Genomic DNA, 16000 nt, shown 5'->3' with positions numbered 1-16000 from the left:
GCATACAATAAAAATGCTCAGTCCAGTATTCTCAAATATTCAATTTTTAATTATACTGAACTATTAGATTGAAGTACTATTGATACATTGCATTAATAAAAAGTCTATAATCTACATCTTTTGTCCGCCATCTTAAAAGATTTTTCATTGAATCGCAATTATGGGATTGGCTTCTCCACAATGGATGCTTTTACAATTTGGCAATTTGGATGATCTAAAACTATTAGGAACACATTTATGATGCCATCAAATTTACATTTATTCTTTTAGCAGAAGCTTTTATCCAAAGTGACTATATAAAAGATATTTTGCAAATTCATTTTTCTTGTCCAATCAATGAAAGTCAATGGGGTCCAATGTTGTTTGTTCCCCAATGTTCTTTAAAACATGTTCCACAAATTAAGAATTCATGACTGTGAGTAAATGATTGACTTTTCATTTCTGGGTGAAGTATCTCTTTAAAACAGCATGAGGGCAGTCAGAGAGGGGAGAGATCAGCGAACGTCCCGTGATGGTTCGCATTGATTTAATTGGATGAAGCAGATAATCATATTGAGCATCCTGAAAGTGGCAGATGGAGGAGAATATCACTATCAGCTGCAGCAGAACAAATCCATAGAGGGCCGTTCAGTGCAGTAAATGCTGTAGTAGAGCCCACAGACGAGCTCTTTTACTACGTCAAGTCAGTGTTATATGTATAGCACTTTTCACAATACACATCTTTACAGAAGGTTTATAATGTCTTAATTTATTCATGCCTTACAGTTGCATTTAGCAGATTAGAGCTGTGTGATAATATACTTACAATTTCAGATGATACAAGCAATCAAGCAGTTGAGATTTGCTATATTACATGAGTTTAGTTTCAGCTCAAAATCCCCCACAGATCATTTATTATAGCTTGTCAAATTTGCCCTTATTTGGGTGTGAGCAAAAACACACCGTTTTTGTGTGTGTCCCTTTAAATGCAAATGAGCTGCTGCTCCCCGCCCCCTTTCCAGAAGAGGGCAGAGCTTTAACAGTTTGGTTGCTCAACAACAACAAAGCTGGAGAATCTCACGCAGCCAAAATGAGGATTGTCAGTAACGGTGTTACTGACAATTTGTTTCGTGTTCGTGGGGGCGGGGTTTATGTAAATTTTAGGGTTAGTGATGTCACCAACTCAGGAAGAAGCTCATTCTAGTCCCTACCAGCCGTTGTTGTAGTCCTTAAAAAGTGATTTCTTTAAAAGAAAATATCTTTCTTTGTATTGAACTTTGATCGTCATAACTTTGCAGATGTTGTTTATGCTCAAACAGCAACATAACACACTAACTAAAGTTAAAAAAGTGAAATCATAATGAAGGACCGCTTTAAATTACATTGCAATGTTATAAACAATCACATCTGATATATAGTATATATTGCATAACTTGAGCGTACTGTATTGTTACAGGTTTACAGTTGTTGCATAACTCATTAATTATTATATTGTGTTCAGTGAATATCCACATAATGCTTAAAAAGTATGATATTTGATGCATCAGGCTTTTATTGCTCATATAGTATGATATAGTGAAAATACGGAGTTCATACATGAGGAGGAAAAAAATCAGAGGCCCGAACTGAGCAAAAATAATCAAATTGGTGCAAATGCTGATATTTATATGGCCAAATAGTAAGATGAAATTCTGATCAATGAGATCTTTATAACAGTATAGCAAACTACAGTACTTACATAAAATGCATATAAATATTAGCTGTACTTAGTCAGATTGTTTAAATGTTTATTTTTATGATCAGAACTTTGTAGTTTTAAACATATAATGCAATGCAATACAAAGATGATTGAGAGATGAACAAATAAACCCTACTCAAAAGCCTGATGATCACATTTTAACACGATTTTACAAAAAAAAAGATATGATGCAAAAAAAAATTATTCAGTCAAGTAAGTGTTCATCTTGAAATATTAATAACAATACAAAAGTTATTCTTACATTTAATTGATAAAAATCAGTAATATTTCACAGCAGAAAGACACGTGAACCACAAGCTGAAGGGAGACATTTTACAATTATACTAACAGGCCTTTTACTTGCTATAAAGTATAAACTATCAATCAGACAACAGAGGGTATGTAGTAGATTGTGTGCAACAGGTTTTTCAGCAAAGTTTTAATCATGCTGATCATTTAGGCCTTTGTGTAACAAATATACAGTAGGCTTTATAGGGTTAGAACCTTTTGGATCATGTCCAGAACACACCAATAATGCATTAAAATTCTCTATGTAGAATAAAGTGTGTCTGTATAATTGAGAATGTGATGCAACTCGTGATCACATACAGTAGGCTAGTCCTAGAGAGAAAGCGAGGGATGAAGCTTGACAGTGTCAGAGATCTGTGCTGGATTCACGGGAGGTCTTGGCCGACATCTGCAGCACGCTGACCTGCTTCTAAATGTGCAGCGAGGCTTCGGCGCCCCTCCTCCACAGCACTAACCCGCATCTGATCAATGACATTCAGCCTGCAGAAAACAGTGCTGCATTCGCTGCATTAAACAGACGGACTACATCACCCACAATTCTGTAGTGCACTACTGCAATTTGCACACAGTTAACAATGCAGGGATGCACACAATAAATAAACCATGAACCCTCTAAATCATATGACTAATGCATATTATCTGACAATATTAACACTTCAATAACTGCATCCTAGAACTTTTACATGCAGCAGAATTTGCTAAAAACCTGAACTACAGTAAAACAAGCATCCCGGTCATACCTGAGAGTCCAGTCGGCTGTAAAGATCCAAATTCTGCATATCCCAGGTCTTTCTGTTCAGCTCCAGAATTAGTCAGGACGGTTTCACCTCATGCAGCATGCACTGCCACTGATCTCTAACTTCAGCGCATGCACACACACACACACACACACACACACACACACACACACACACACACACACACAGCTTACTCCAGCGATTACAGCAGTGACATCAGCACCATCTCTCACATGCAAACTTACACTGTCTTTATCTTGCACTGTCTCACTCTCTCATAGGGAGGAACTGTTTCTCCTCCTGGTGTTGCACCACTGTATTCTGCCCGCCTCCTCCCCGGAGGCATGATGGGAGTAAACTGCTGACCTGTCAGAAGAGGCCTGACCTTGTTCTCTCTCTCTCTCTCTCTCTCTCTCTCTCACACACAGTTCTCACCAAGGAGGTCCAATATACCTGGAACTATCTGCATTTTCATTCTCCTCAGTGGCAGTTTTTGGCTGGCATGTGACCACCTGGAAGAACTAGTTGAGCCAATCACTTCAGCCGAAAATATGACTAATCAGACTAATCAATCTAGAGCCAGAGAAACACAACATCATGAACATGCTGATCCCTTCACTGTCTAGCCTGAGCTGTGACATCACAGATGTGTGTATTATATATATATATATATATATATATATATATATATATGTATCCATGATTTTACTGATGACATGATGTTTGCAGCACAATACTGGACTGGACATACGCACACAAACACACACACACACACACACACTCATTTTTGGGTGAACTATTCCTTTAACTACGAAAGAGGATTGGGGCCAAGCAATAATAAAAAAATAAAACCATCTCAAGATTAAAGTTGTTAAATTTCGAGAAAAAAGTCGAAATAAAATGTTGAGAATAAACTCATTAAATTACGTGAAAAAACTCGTTAAATTTCAAGGAAAAAGTTGCGATAAAATGTTGAGAATAAACTCGTTAAATTATGAGAAAAAAAAAAACGTTACATTTCGAGAAAAAAAGTCGAGATAAAATGTTGAGAATAAAGTCATTAAATTATGAGAAAAAAAACGTTAAATTACGAGAACAAATTTGTTAAATTAACAACAAATAAAATTTTTCTCATAATTTAACAAATTTGTTCTCGTAATTTAATGACTTCATTCTCAACATTTTATCTCGACTTTTTTCTTGAAATTTAACGAGTTTTTCTCGTAATTTAATGAGTTTATTCTCAACATTTTATTTAAACTTTTTTCTCGAAATTTAACGAGATTTTTCTCAAAATTTAACAACTTTAATCTCGAGATGTTTTTTTTTTTATTATTGCTTGGCCCTAATCCTCTTCCGTATTTAACAGAGCTAATGAAAATATTTACATTTATGCATTTAGCAGATGCTTTTATCCAAAGTGACTTACATTGCATTTGTAAACCTTCCTGTTTGAACCACCCACTCTAAGCAGGACTCAAACCCGGGTCCGCCAGCATGGGAGTCGGGAAGTGTAACAAGGAGACTAAAGACCGCAGTCTATACCGTCAGTCCAAATCCACTTTTGCTGGTTTAATGACGGGAAAAATGGTTGCCGGGCCAGGCGCATAGTCCAAAAGGGTTGTCCCTATTCTCTTAATGAGTCATGGGTGTGTCTTGAGCATAACGTGCAATAAACCAATCAGAGCGTCATCTCCCATTCCCTTTAAAAGCCAGTTGCGCTCATGCCACGGCGGATTTGCAACTTACATGGCGGAATTTGCAAGCAGAAAAACTGAATACTTTTATAGTTAGGAAACGGATCTGGTCATGCACGAAGTTAAAGCATGTGAGCAGACCATCTACAGGATTCCACCAAAGCATTTTTATCATCATGTACACAATGATAATCTTTTACATTGTAATACTTTTATTTTTAATATTTGGCATGTTTGTGTGCTGCTGCTCGTCCCTGTGTGTGACAAGCAAAGTGTACACACGTTGTGCACCCGCATATAGGCGCATATTACTAACACACCCTTTAAATAACAAAAAAATACTGCGCCATTGACTTCAGAGCAGGTTTCAGTTGGTCAGTGGCGCAGTTGTTTTCAGTTGCCTCAAAATAGCAACACGCCAACAATGCACCTGAACACACCTCGTTTTCAGACCAGCAAACTAACAAAACACATGCGTCTCAGTGTATGATGGGGCCCATTGTGTTTATGGGAATGTTCATGCATTCCCTGGGAATTGAACACATGACCTTGGCGTTACTGTTTATTTAAGGTACAGAAATACTGGAAAAGAATTCACTCTAAAAATGTTTCGATGTGAAATGATAAAAAAAAAAAAAGCATAACTACAAAAATGTATTTCCATGGCTGTTCCAGAAAACACATTTTTAAAAATTACATGTTATCCTGAACAAAAAGCAATACTCTGAAAACTATTCATCCTTCACCTTTTCCTGCCTCTGTCTGACATTAGTACAGGCGTTATCTTGTGTAACACAGATTCAGAACAAATATAGAAGCAGATCAAAAGCTCTCTGACAACAAAAGAGATTCGATTTGAGTGTTGGTGTGATGCATTTCACTGATCTTTTGCTGCTGCGTAGCAGGATTTTCCTCCCTTAATAATATGCAATCTACCAAAACAATACATAAATGAATAATTTAATAAAAACCCTCCCAAAAATGCCAATGCAGCTCATCTAATAATGCTGCATTTTAAGATCAGAGGAGAATGATTTAAAACATGCTTTGGCTTATGCAATATAAATCTATATTTATATATCTATACCTATATCGATATATACTGTAACTACGCATTGTGGCACCTCTGACATTTCAAGGTCTTTTCTGAACCTGTAAAAAAGAAGCAAATGAGCATGTGGGGAGCAGTGTCCTTTGACACATGACAGATTTATAACATCTGTGACCTTTTGGTATCTAGACGCTACAGTGCTGTCTGAATGCATAAGCCGCTTCTGAGAAAAACAACATGAGGAAGAAACTGCTGCACTAGGAGATCAAGCATACTGTGCTCTTTTTTTCTTTTTTACATTTTGATGGCAGTGAATTGTCCTTCCCCAATCATGCATCTGTTTCTATCAGTATTCACAAATAAATTATGCTTACAGAATCTAGAACAGCATTCCAGGACCATCAAATCAAAATATACTGGCAGTTTCTTTGTCAATCCAATCCATCCATGTATGATCCAGTCCAGTATGTGACACGATTCTGGCATTATATCAACCATCAGAAAATATAAAGTGTATTAAACATTTCTACTCACCACACTTTGTCTTCCAGGAGAGGTAACCACCTGCAAAATAGATGAAAACATTAAATTCTATAAAATTGAGAAATATTTAAAGATAACATTCATGTCATTTCCATGCAGTACCTTTAAAATGTGATTTTTATTAAAAATTCAGGTTTGCTGTGCTTGTTTATTATTATTTTATATTCACTGTTATTAGTTTATATTAATAATTATTATTATTATTATTAATTTTATTATTTTATCACTATTAAATAAAAATATAAAAATTACCAAATACGAAACAAAAAAAGAAATATTACTATAATTAAAAAATAATGAGCTGTTGCACAGGGCCATGCTTCAATATTTATTCAATTAAATTGCAGCCTTTGATAATCACACTGCCATATCATGATTTCGGTTTTATTTCGATTAACCCTACTATGCATCATTTTTTCCCCCTCTAATTATTTTCATGAAACACACAGTAATCTGCTAGCCTGAGGGATTGTTTTGGGGATATAACCCATTAAACTGTTGATCAACATTTAGTTACAGTACACTTAAAAACTATTGTGAATCTCACCGTTCTTGTGAACTGGTGCAAAGCGAGTGTTTTCAGTTCATTTCTAAGGGACATTAGTCACAGGCTGTGGATTGTGGGATTGACAGCAGTGCGCAGCAAGTGGTGAAAGAGTCAAAAAAGTTGCATAACACTTAACTGTATGCAAATGATTGGCGAACACTACTGACATCGGTCAAAAGCATTTCAAAGTTTGAAAAAGTGCCGCTTGCATGCATTCATTGTACTTAAACTGTGCTAAACAAAAGCATATTAAATTGACACCATATGTATAGTTTGAGCATTCAGATATGAACTAGAATCATATGATAACTTTGAACTGAAAGCAATCACACACCTCTAATTACATTTACATGCACTCAGATAATCAGATTTATGGCTCAATCGGACTGAAATCTTCCATGTAACACCTCATCTAATCCAACTGAGTTTGATCTGAATGAAATTACAATTGGATTGGGTGGTGTGTTGACCTGAAATAATCCAATCAACAGGAAAAAAATAAGCATGTAAACGCTTGAATCATTCTCAGTTGGTTTCAAAAATACCTTGTACGCATTTGCAATGCCATGATGTGTACACTGTATGTTTACATATGTTTTGTATCATACAAACAAGCTCAGTGGACGAGACTGAATATTTACTAAATATTTGCTTACTTCTGACATAAAAGTCAGCTTTCTTTTTATATATGTTAGCAAGGCAGATTCGTTCGGAATACATGAAACATTATGCGTTTAAGTGAATCGTTTAGGGTTTATATAAACACAATGTCCAGAAATCGGATTGGATTCATTCTGATTGTGCATTTAAACACACCACCTACTGTTGGACCTTTACAGGCACTAAAGCTGCACATATCTGGCGCTTGGAGCAGATTTCTTCTGGGTCTAATTTTACCCCAGAAAAGGTAGGATATTTTTAACAGACGAGGTACCAGGACATCTTGCCTTTCAAACACAATAATCCTGGATATCCAAAGAGCACCAATTAGTTTTAAAACAATCTCAGAAGCCTTCTGTACATGCTTAATCTCTGCTAAAGGCCATTACATGAGCATCTCTAGCGGATTATCCAAAAACAGAGGGAGACGACTCAGGGCATATTTTTATTCTACTATATACATATCAGTACATTCACTGAATTCATATCGAGATTACAAGCTCTAGACTACAACAACAGATTAGTGCAAACAATACACATAATTGGCTCTCATCTATCATTGTCTTGGATGCACAATTTACCTGGTTCAGTGGGACATAATCACTATGAACAGATGTAAGTCTCTGTACAGCTCACTGTTTATTTTCCATTAAGCAATAATAAGCAGCTTTGACTCACGCTGAGCGGAAAATGTTTTTCAGTGTAATCTGAATAATAAAGCTTAGCTTTGTCTTAGCAGAAAGCTTTGAAAAAGCCATCATTATATTGTCCTGTGATACCAGACCGCATCATGTGTGTCGAGTTTAGACATATCTACTTCAAAATGCAAGTTACATTTTTAGTATGACCATTCAATAATTTCCTTACATGGTAAAAAGACATACACATCTTTATCAAAAGTTTTTTTAACAAATATCATGACCTTTTAAATTATGAATATCATTAATCTAACATATTATTTGAACTAACCTTGCCACGACAGAAAAAGGTCAAAATATATGATATTTTAAAGAAAGTTACTGACCTTAACACACAATTATGAGAGTCTACAGGGGTCCTTTTCCTGTTTTGCTTTTTTGTCACATGACTTCAAAACGTGACCCTGCATAGCTAACACCACACTGACTTTGATTTGGCAGTCAAAAGTTTAAATAAAATACTACTATTAAAGTTAAATTTTAGGGGTGTAATGGTTCTCAGTAGCACGCACTCGTCCGAAGCGTGCAAATATTGAGTTCTCTTTCAAGTCTTGTGCTTGAACGGACAAATTCACACAAAAATTATGTCAACGAACCCATCATGGCAAGTATCCTATGTCTTAAGTGAACTTAAACACTTGAGAAAGAACGCATCTGTTCAGTTTCAGCGTACTGGAGGGATTATGTGTTAAAGTGACAGCAGCCCTAATATTCCTGCTGTCTGTATGAGTTTTTAATATTAAAGGTGCCCTTAAAAATTGAATTTATCTTGGCATAGTTAAATAACAAAAGTTCAGTACATGGAAATGACATACAGTGAGTCTCAAACTCCATTGTTTCCTCCTTCTTATATAAATCTCATTTGTTTAAAAGACCTCCGAAGAACAGGCGAATCTCAACAAAACACCGACTGGTACGTAACAGTCGGGCTCATTAATATGTATGCCCCCAATATTTGCATATGCCAGCTCATGTTCAAGGCATTACACAAGGGCAGCCAGTATTAATGTCTGGATCTGTGCACAGCTGAATCATCAGACTAGGTAAGCAAGCAAGAATAACAGCGAAAAACGGCAGATGGAGCAATAATAACTGACATGATCCATGATATCATGATATTTTTAGTGATATTTATAAACTGTCTTTCTAAATGTTTCGTTAGCATGCTGCTAATGTACTGTTAAATGTGGTTAAAGTTACTATTGTTTCTTACTGTATTCACGGAGACAAGACTGTCGTTATTTTCATTATTAAACACTTACAGTCTGTATAATTCATAAACACAACTTCATTCTTTATAAATCTCTCCAACAGTGTAGCATTAGCCGTTAGCCACGGATCAGAGCCTCAAATTCATCCAGAATCAAATGTAAACATCCAAATAAATACAATACTCACATAATCTGACGCATGCATGCAGTATGCATGATGAACTCTTTGTAAAGATCCATTTTGAGGGTTATATTAGCAGTGTAAACTTTGTTTATGCACTGTTTAAGGCAAGCGCGAGCTCCGTGGGCGGGGAGCGCGAACATTTAAAGGGGCCGCAACATGAATCAGCACATTTCTAATTATGCCCCAAAATAGGTAGTTAAAAAATGATTTAAAAAAAATCTATGGGGTAATTTGAGCTGAAACTTCACAGACACATTCAGGGTTCACCTTAGACTTATATTACATCTTGTAAAAAAACGTTCAATGGCACCTTTAATCAAACAACAAAAGACAAGGAAATCACTGCTCTCGACTGAATAGCTTTTGTAACTTAATTAATAATGATTCATCTTTATTTAATTTATAGAGTGAAGATTATATGTATTGCTGTTTTACATTTGATTACTTTATTCAATTTCTGTACCTGAAAACTACTGCAAGCGTACCGAAACCGTGAACCTAAAACCGTGACAAAAACAGAACCTAATTAATTTATATTAAATGATATATAATACTTACTGCTTTCCCCCCCAAATAAATAATTACACCAAACTATTTAACAGAAATTCAGCCTTTTAGTGAGTCCTTTTTTCTTTAATATGATCTCTGGACCATTACATCACCTAAACCTAAAAATATATAAAATAATTTTAATTCAACAACATTTCTTTAAGGTGTAATCAAGTCATTGTCTGTATAAATAAACGTTTTAATATATTTTTGAACAAATTAATGTCATGAAACTCTAGATGGCGCAGGCTGATAGAGATAGTTCCCCCCAAAATGAAAATGGCTGGTATTTTTAGTCTATAAAGGTTTAAATATGGATATTTTCCTTACAAAAACCAATCGCCTCGCTTCAGAAGGCCTTTATTAACCCCCTAGAGCTGTGTGAATATCTTTTATGATGGATGGATGCACTTTTTTGGCCATTCACTACCATTACAAAGCTTGGAAGAGTCAGGATATTTTTTATATATATAAATCCGATTGTGTCCGTCTGAAAGAAGATAGTCATATACACTTAGGATGGCTTGAGGGTGAGTAAATCATGGGAAAATGTTCATTTCAATCTGCTTGCAATCACATCATTCTCTACAGGGCACAGCTGATTTGTTCCTGCTGTATCAGCCTTCAAATACTTGATCAGTATCACTTTTGCTGTAGCAGTTTCAGAAACCCTCCACCTTCCCCATGCTCCACCTCTATAGATCTAATTCATGTATGCTGTTTTGTACAGCAGCGGTGTGTTGTGTATGTATTGGCAGTAGCAAATCTCGTACTTTCTCTGCAGCAGCAGCAACGTAGAAGATCTATTCCGCCAAAAATATGAACATTGCCATATCCATTACCATGCCAAACACTCAGAGAGTTGTCATGATAGAAATAGATCTAGACAGAAAGAGCATCACATCACTGACCCTTAAATCACATGTGCTGAGAAAGTGACACAGCATCACACAAACAACTCTGATACCTCAGATTTCCTTACTTAAACATGTGCTAAGGTGCTTTAAACCACAAACCCACTCAGGGTCATTCAAAAGCTCCTTTTCTGCCAACACTGGATGAATAATGAAAAGAAACGTTCTGAAGTGATTAGAGTTGCTTGCTTGGATGATTAAACGTACACATTCTACATTTTACTTGTACTGAAGTACAAGTCTCCAGCACACACAAACACACTCAGCGGCTCAGGGTCACTGGGTTTGGTCTAAAGGGACTTTGAATCCAATGCTGCTTTTTTCCATCTCACTAACATCTTAAAGATTTACACTAAGTCTAATTCTAAATCTTTAGCAATATATAATAGTATACTAACATTAAACTCTTCAATGCATTCTTGCACTCTCCAGGTATAAATTAAAGGTGGGGTATGTAATTTTTCAACAACACTGTAAGTTAGTCGACAACAAACGTCTAACCAATCATCATTAGGGGGCGTATGACGGTCAAGGAGACAGAATTAGCAAGAGGGAGCTTTGGAAAAAACAAAAGCATTGGAAGGTGTTTTGGAGGCGGAGCAATGAAGTGAGGGCTGGGTTTGTTTGGGCTGATTTCAAATATCAACAATGTCCAATAGAAAATATAATTTAAAGGGCTGAAATCACATAATGCAATGCAAATGCAAATCAGACCATTTAAATTATATTTTCTGAAATATATCTTCAGAAACTTATTCGGCTCGCTCAGTCACCAACCACTCTCAGAAATGAACCACAGCCAAGCTTGGACCGCCATTCATCACGTCAAACAAAAATAGAGTCCACTGCAGCTGGACAAGTGCAAATGAGCTCTATGCTTGATAAAACTAGGCCTGTCAGAGACACTCCAGCCAGCATGAGGTCCAGTACAGCTTTATGAGCAAAGATCTGGGCTGTTAATGTGAAGCTTGCTGGGTTTATCAACCCAGACACTAGAGAGAATTAATGTTTTGATGTTCTACATTTAACTATGCACATATGCTCCATTTATACCTGAGAAATATAGCTGCAAGCCACAATTATCGGGGTTCAAGCGCTTTAAGGCTTTAATGCACATGCGTAAAAAGGTATTATTTTTTATTTAGCAAGCCTGTAACCATCTTGATCATAGATGGAAAGTCTTTTTTCCAGTCAATTCCCAGCCAATACAGGGAATTTATCATAGGAAATAAATGGTTTTTACACTTTTTTACCAGCTATAACCCCACCTATGGCCTGATGACTATAAAAATATGCATGCTTCTTTAGAATCATGTGCCACATGGGCTCACCTATGCGAAAGAGTTTTCATTTAGGAATGATTGGCTTTTGGGTAGACTTGACCACACCTATTTTCTAAATGACCCTGCTAAAGCTATGCAAAGGCTAAAGTTTAACTTTTTTTTTTTTGATAACTATTGACCTAGAGAGTCCCAAAAATTGGGCCGCAGTGGTTTTATCAACATGTTCTCCAACCAATATGCCTATATAGGTCGTTTGTCACTTCCCTGAAATACGACCCATAGGAGCGTTTGCTAAAGTTGCACCCCTATCGACAATATCGGCATTGTTCCCTTTTATGCATCATATTTTGGGTTTTGCGTAGCTCAAATGGTAGAGCATTGCAATATATAACAATATGCAATCATGTTCACGATCCCAGGGTACGCATGTGCTCATAAAGTGTATATGCACTCTAAATCACTAATGGTAGGTTTAAGGGTGGGGTGGGTGTAGTCATTAATAAAAAAAATGAATTTTGCTAAATGGAAATAGGACAAATGGTGTAAAAAGTCCACACATTGCATTTAAATGAACACGCATTTTGATTGGTAACGACAGTCATAGTCATTTCATGACGACAGATGTAACACGACACTATCATTATTTTTACGCCAGCTAGAGGGTGCATGACTTTAAAACGTAAATATAGGTCGTAATAAGGTGCTTGAAAAACAACCTATAGGGTTGTTTTTTGGGGGTTTTTTTGGACATTCAATGGACAGCGGCGGTCCTAGAGGCAAAGTTGCTCAGAATTAAGAGTTCTACCATGTGGTGTGAATGTTGTGGGTGTGTGTGAAAAATCGTGCGATACATAATCCTTTACACACGTGAAAAACACAAAGGCTTGTTTTTTCATGTTTTTTCCTGTTATAGCGCCACCAAGTGGCCAGTCACCACTTCCTTTTTCTTGCAAACATAGAATGAGCTCTTACATAGGTGTGCCAAGTTTGGTGAAAATATCTCATTCCGTTCACAAGTTATAGCCATTTTAGTAAAAGTGGCTCCGCCCACTTCGAACATTTTGACGGCCCTTAGAGAACGTGAATCTTTTTTTTTTTTTTTGATAACTATTGACAATCAGACTCCAGAGAATCTCACTGCACTGGTTTGGTTCCGATCAGGCCAAAAACCTAGGACCAGTTGTCAAAAGTAGGGTTTTCAAAAAATCCCAAAATACCCAATTATTTCACCAGAACGACGATCAAGTTTGTCCGAGGATTCCAACGATGTAAGACACTTGAGCATAACAGTTTAGGAGTTAAGTAATTTCGTACTTTTGACCTCTGTAGCACCACCCTCAGGCCGATCGGGGCAAGCCTTGGTGAAGTTGTGCAAGTTCCGTCCTAGAGAGCTGCTGTCCTGCAGAGTTTAGCTCCAACCTTAAAGGATTAGTCCACTTTTAAATAAACTTTTCCTGATAATTTACTCACCCCCATGTCATCCAAGATGTTCATGTCTTTCTTTCATCAGTCAAAAAGAAATTAAAGTTTTTGATGAAAACATTCCAGGATTTTTCTCCATATAGTGGCCTTAAATGGCCTCCAGGCGGTTGAAGGTCAAAATGACAGTTTCATTGCAGCTTCAAAGGGCTTTAAACGATACCAGACGAAGAATAAGGGTCTTATCTAGTGAAACGATCGGTCATTTTCGAACAAAATACAACCGTTTATGCTTTATAAACACAAAATATCGCCTTGAACGTACTCCCCGTTTCCGCTTTCTTCAAAAAGCTTACGCTGAATGTCCTACGCCTTCCCTATTCTACTTATGGAAAAAAAAGAAACTGGCGCCATTGAACTGGCCATTGAAGTCCACTATATGGAAAATAATGTTTTCATCAAAAACCTTAATTTCTTTTCAACTGAAGAAAGAAAGATATGAACATCTTGGATGACATGGGGGTGAGTAAATTATCAGGAAAAGTTTATTTAAAAGTGGACTAATCCTTTAATTAAACACACCTGAACAAGCTAATCAAGCTCTTCAGGATTATTAAGGCTACAGGCAGGTGAGGGTTTTTTCCAGGGTTGGAGCTAAACTCTGCTGGACAGCGGCTCTCTAGGACCGAACTTACCAACCCCTGCCCTGCTGTAGGTGGTGTGAATACTAGCAGCTTTCAAAGTTTCAAGTCTGTACGACTTACAGTTCAGTCTGCCCGATCACTTTTATGGGAGAATGCTGATCCTTGGAAATTTTAACAATTAAAACAGGGTTTCAGCACTGCACACTTGAACCCCTAATTAAGTGGATATCTCAGAATCTACTGAAAGCCACTTTAGATCAGTGGTCCTCAACTGGTGGAGCTCTACATTAAATGAATATAATCATCAATGTTTGATCTTAAAAACATTTTGGGGCGCCAATTGATGTAAACTTGAAGTCCTGAAGCAAAACCAGTTGAGAATCATTACAAAACATCTGTTAAATGCCTTTACCTCATCGCCTGATCTATTGCCCTAGTGTCACAGATAATCTCCAGTCACAGCGGCTCTCATCTGATTTGTGAATTAAAATGACGCCGACAGCTGTCGAAACTGCTCTGAGAGAATCATTAGATCCTGGATTAAACACACACTATCATCTACTGCAATTTATATTGAGAAGACATGAAATCTAACATTAAGAGATGTGCCAGTTAATAGTAATTGGATAAATGTCACTAAATTGATTTCACCTTAATTCAACATTTCAATTGAATTAACACTGAACTGAATCAAGCTGAATAACGACACTTGTCTTATATAGAGCTGCTTTTAGCGGTTTCATTAATGAAGTTTACAAGGTTATTGAACTAAACTGAATCAACATTGAGCTGACTTGAGCTAGATAATGACACTATTGTCTTCTGTAGAGCTGCTTATAGTTGAATTGAACTCATTTTATAATTGATTTACAGTTATTAACCTGAATCGAATTGAACTGAATAATGACACTATTGTCTGTTTAGAGCTTAACAGCTGAATTTGAATTTGTTTTATATGATGTTTACATCATTAATTCTGTTTATTGCTGTAAAACTGCATTGAATCAATCTTTATTGTATAAAGCACCATATGAATAAAGGTGCCTCCTAGTTCCACCCCAAAAAGAAAGAACAAAAATAATAATATTTTGCATGATTAATCCTATTTTAAAAATGTATGGCATTATGATGATTTAATGAATTCTGATTACTGTAATACAGTAATAGCTCTACTGTATTACTGCAATACAATGACTGAGTGTAATAAAATGATGGAATAATTGTAATATATAAGTATATACTAAATATACTTATATATATATATATATAAAATTGTATTGTATTATATTGTACATACTTCCTTTTTAATATAAGGCTAATTAATTTTTTCACATCACAGTAATATTTAGAAGAATTTGGCAGGAACATTATACTTAACTGTCATGAAGACTTCATTTTATTTATAAAAAAAAAAAAAATCTGTTCTGATTTCATATATTATTTCTCATATGTGAGTTTGCTTAAGTTCACTAAATCAACTTTCTTATCAAGATCGTCATCCTGTCAAGACATCTTGAAGTTTAACATGTAAATACACACATTTATGTCACAGAACAGACCCTCGAGGGTTAATAAAAAAAATAAAAAATCCGTCCTGATCTGCAACATGCAATGCAGTAAAATGCAACAGTAACATGCGTGACGCCTTCGAATTGCAGATGCGCAAAACACTCACGAGCCATTCCGTCTATGTCAAGGTCTCGCACACATCCATTCAATCAGAACATACGATCCCTGATCGGACAGATGTAGTGCACTGCATTCGCTGCGTTATAACGGCTGAAGGAGCGTCTTACCGCGGGCAGCAGAGGCTCCATTTGTGCGCCTTGGTCCTTCA

The 16000-nt window shown here is 36.4% G+C and overlaps 1 protein-coding gene across 1 annotated transcript in view; it reads right to left on the bottom strand.

Annotated features, from left to right (window-relative positions):
• Nucleotides 1-16000, bottom strand: part of slc4a10b (solute carrier family 4 member 10b) — a 76600-nt gene extending 60600 nt beyond the window's left edge. The window contains exons 1-2 of the mRNA XM_067410660.1: nt 15960-16000; nt 6046-6075 (exon numbers count right to left, since the gene is read on the bottom strand). Coding sequence (XP_067266761.1) covers nt 6046-6075; nt 15960-15980 — 51 coding nt within the window. The 5' untranslated portion in view covers nt 15981-16000. The remainder of the gene's footprint in view (nt 1-6045; nt 6076-15959) is intronic.

The sequence above is a fragment of the Chanodichthys erythropterus genome, chromosome 14 (genome assembly GCF_024489055.1).
Source record: "Chanodichthys erythropterus isolate Z2021 chromosome 14, ASM2448905v1, whole genome shotgun sequence".
Classification (NCBI taxonomy): domain Eukaryota; kingdom Metazoa; phylum Chordata; class Actinopteri; order Cypriniformes; family Xenocyprididae; genus Chanodichthys; species Chanodichthys erythropterus.
The sequence above is the reverse complement of the archived record's forward strand: the minus strand, read 5'-3'. Positions and strand labels throughout refer to the sequence as shown.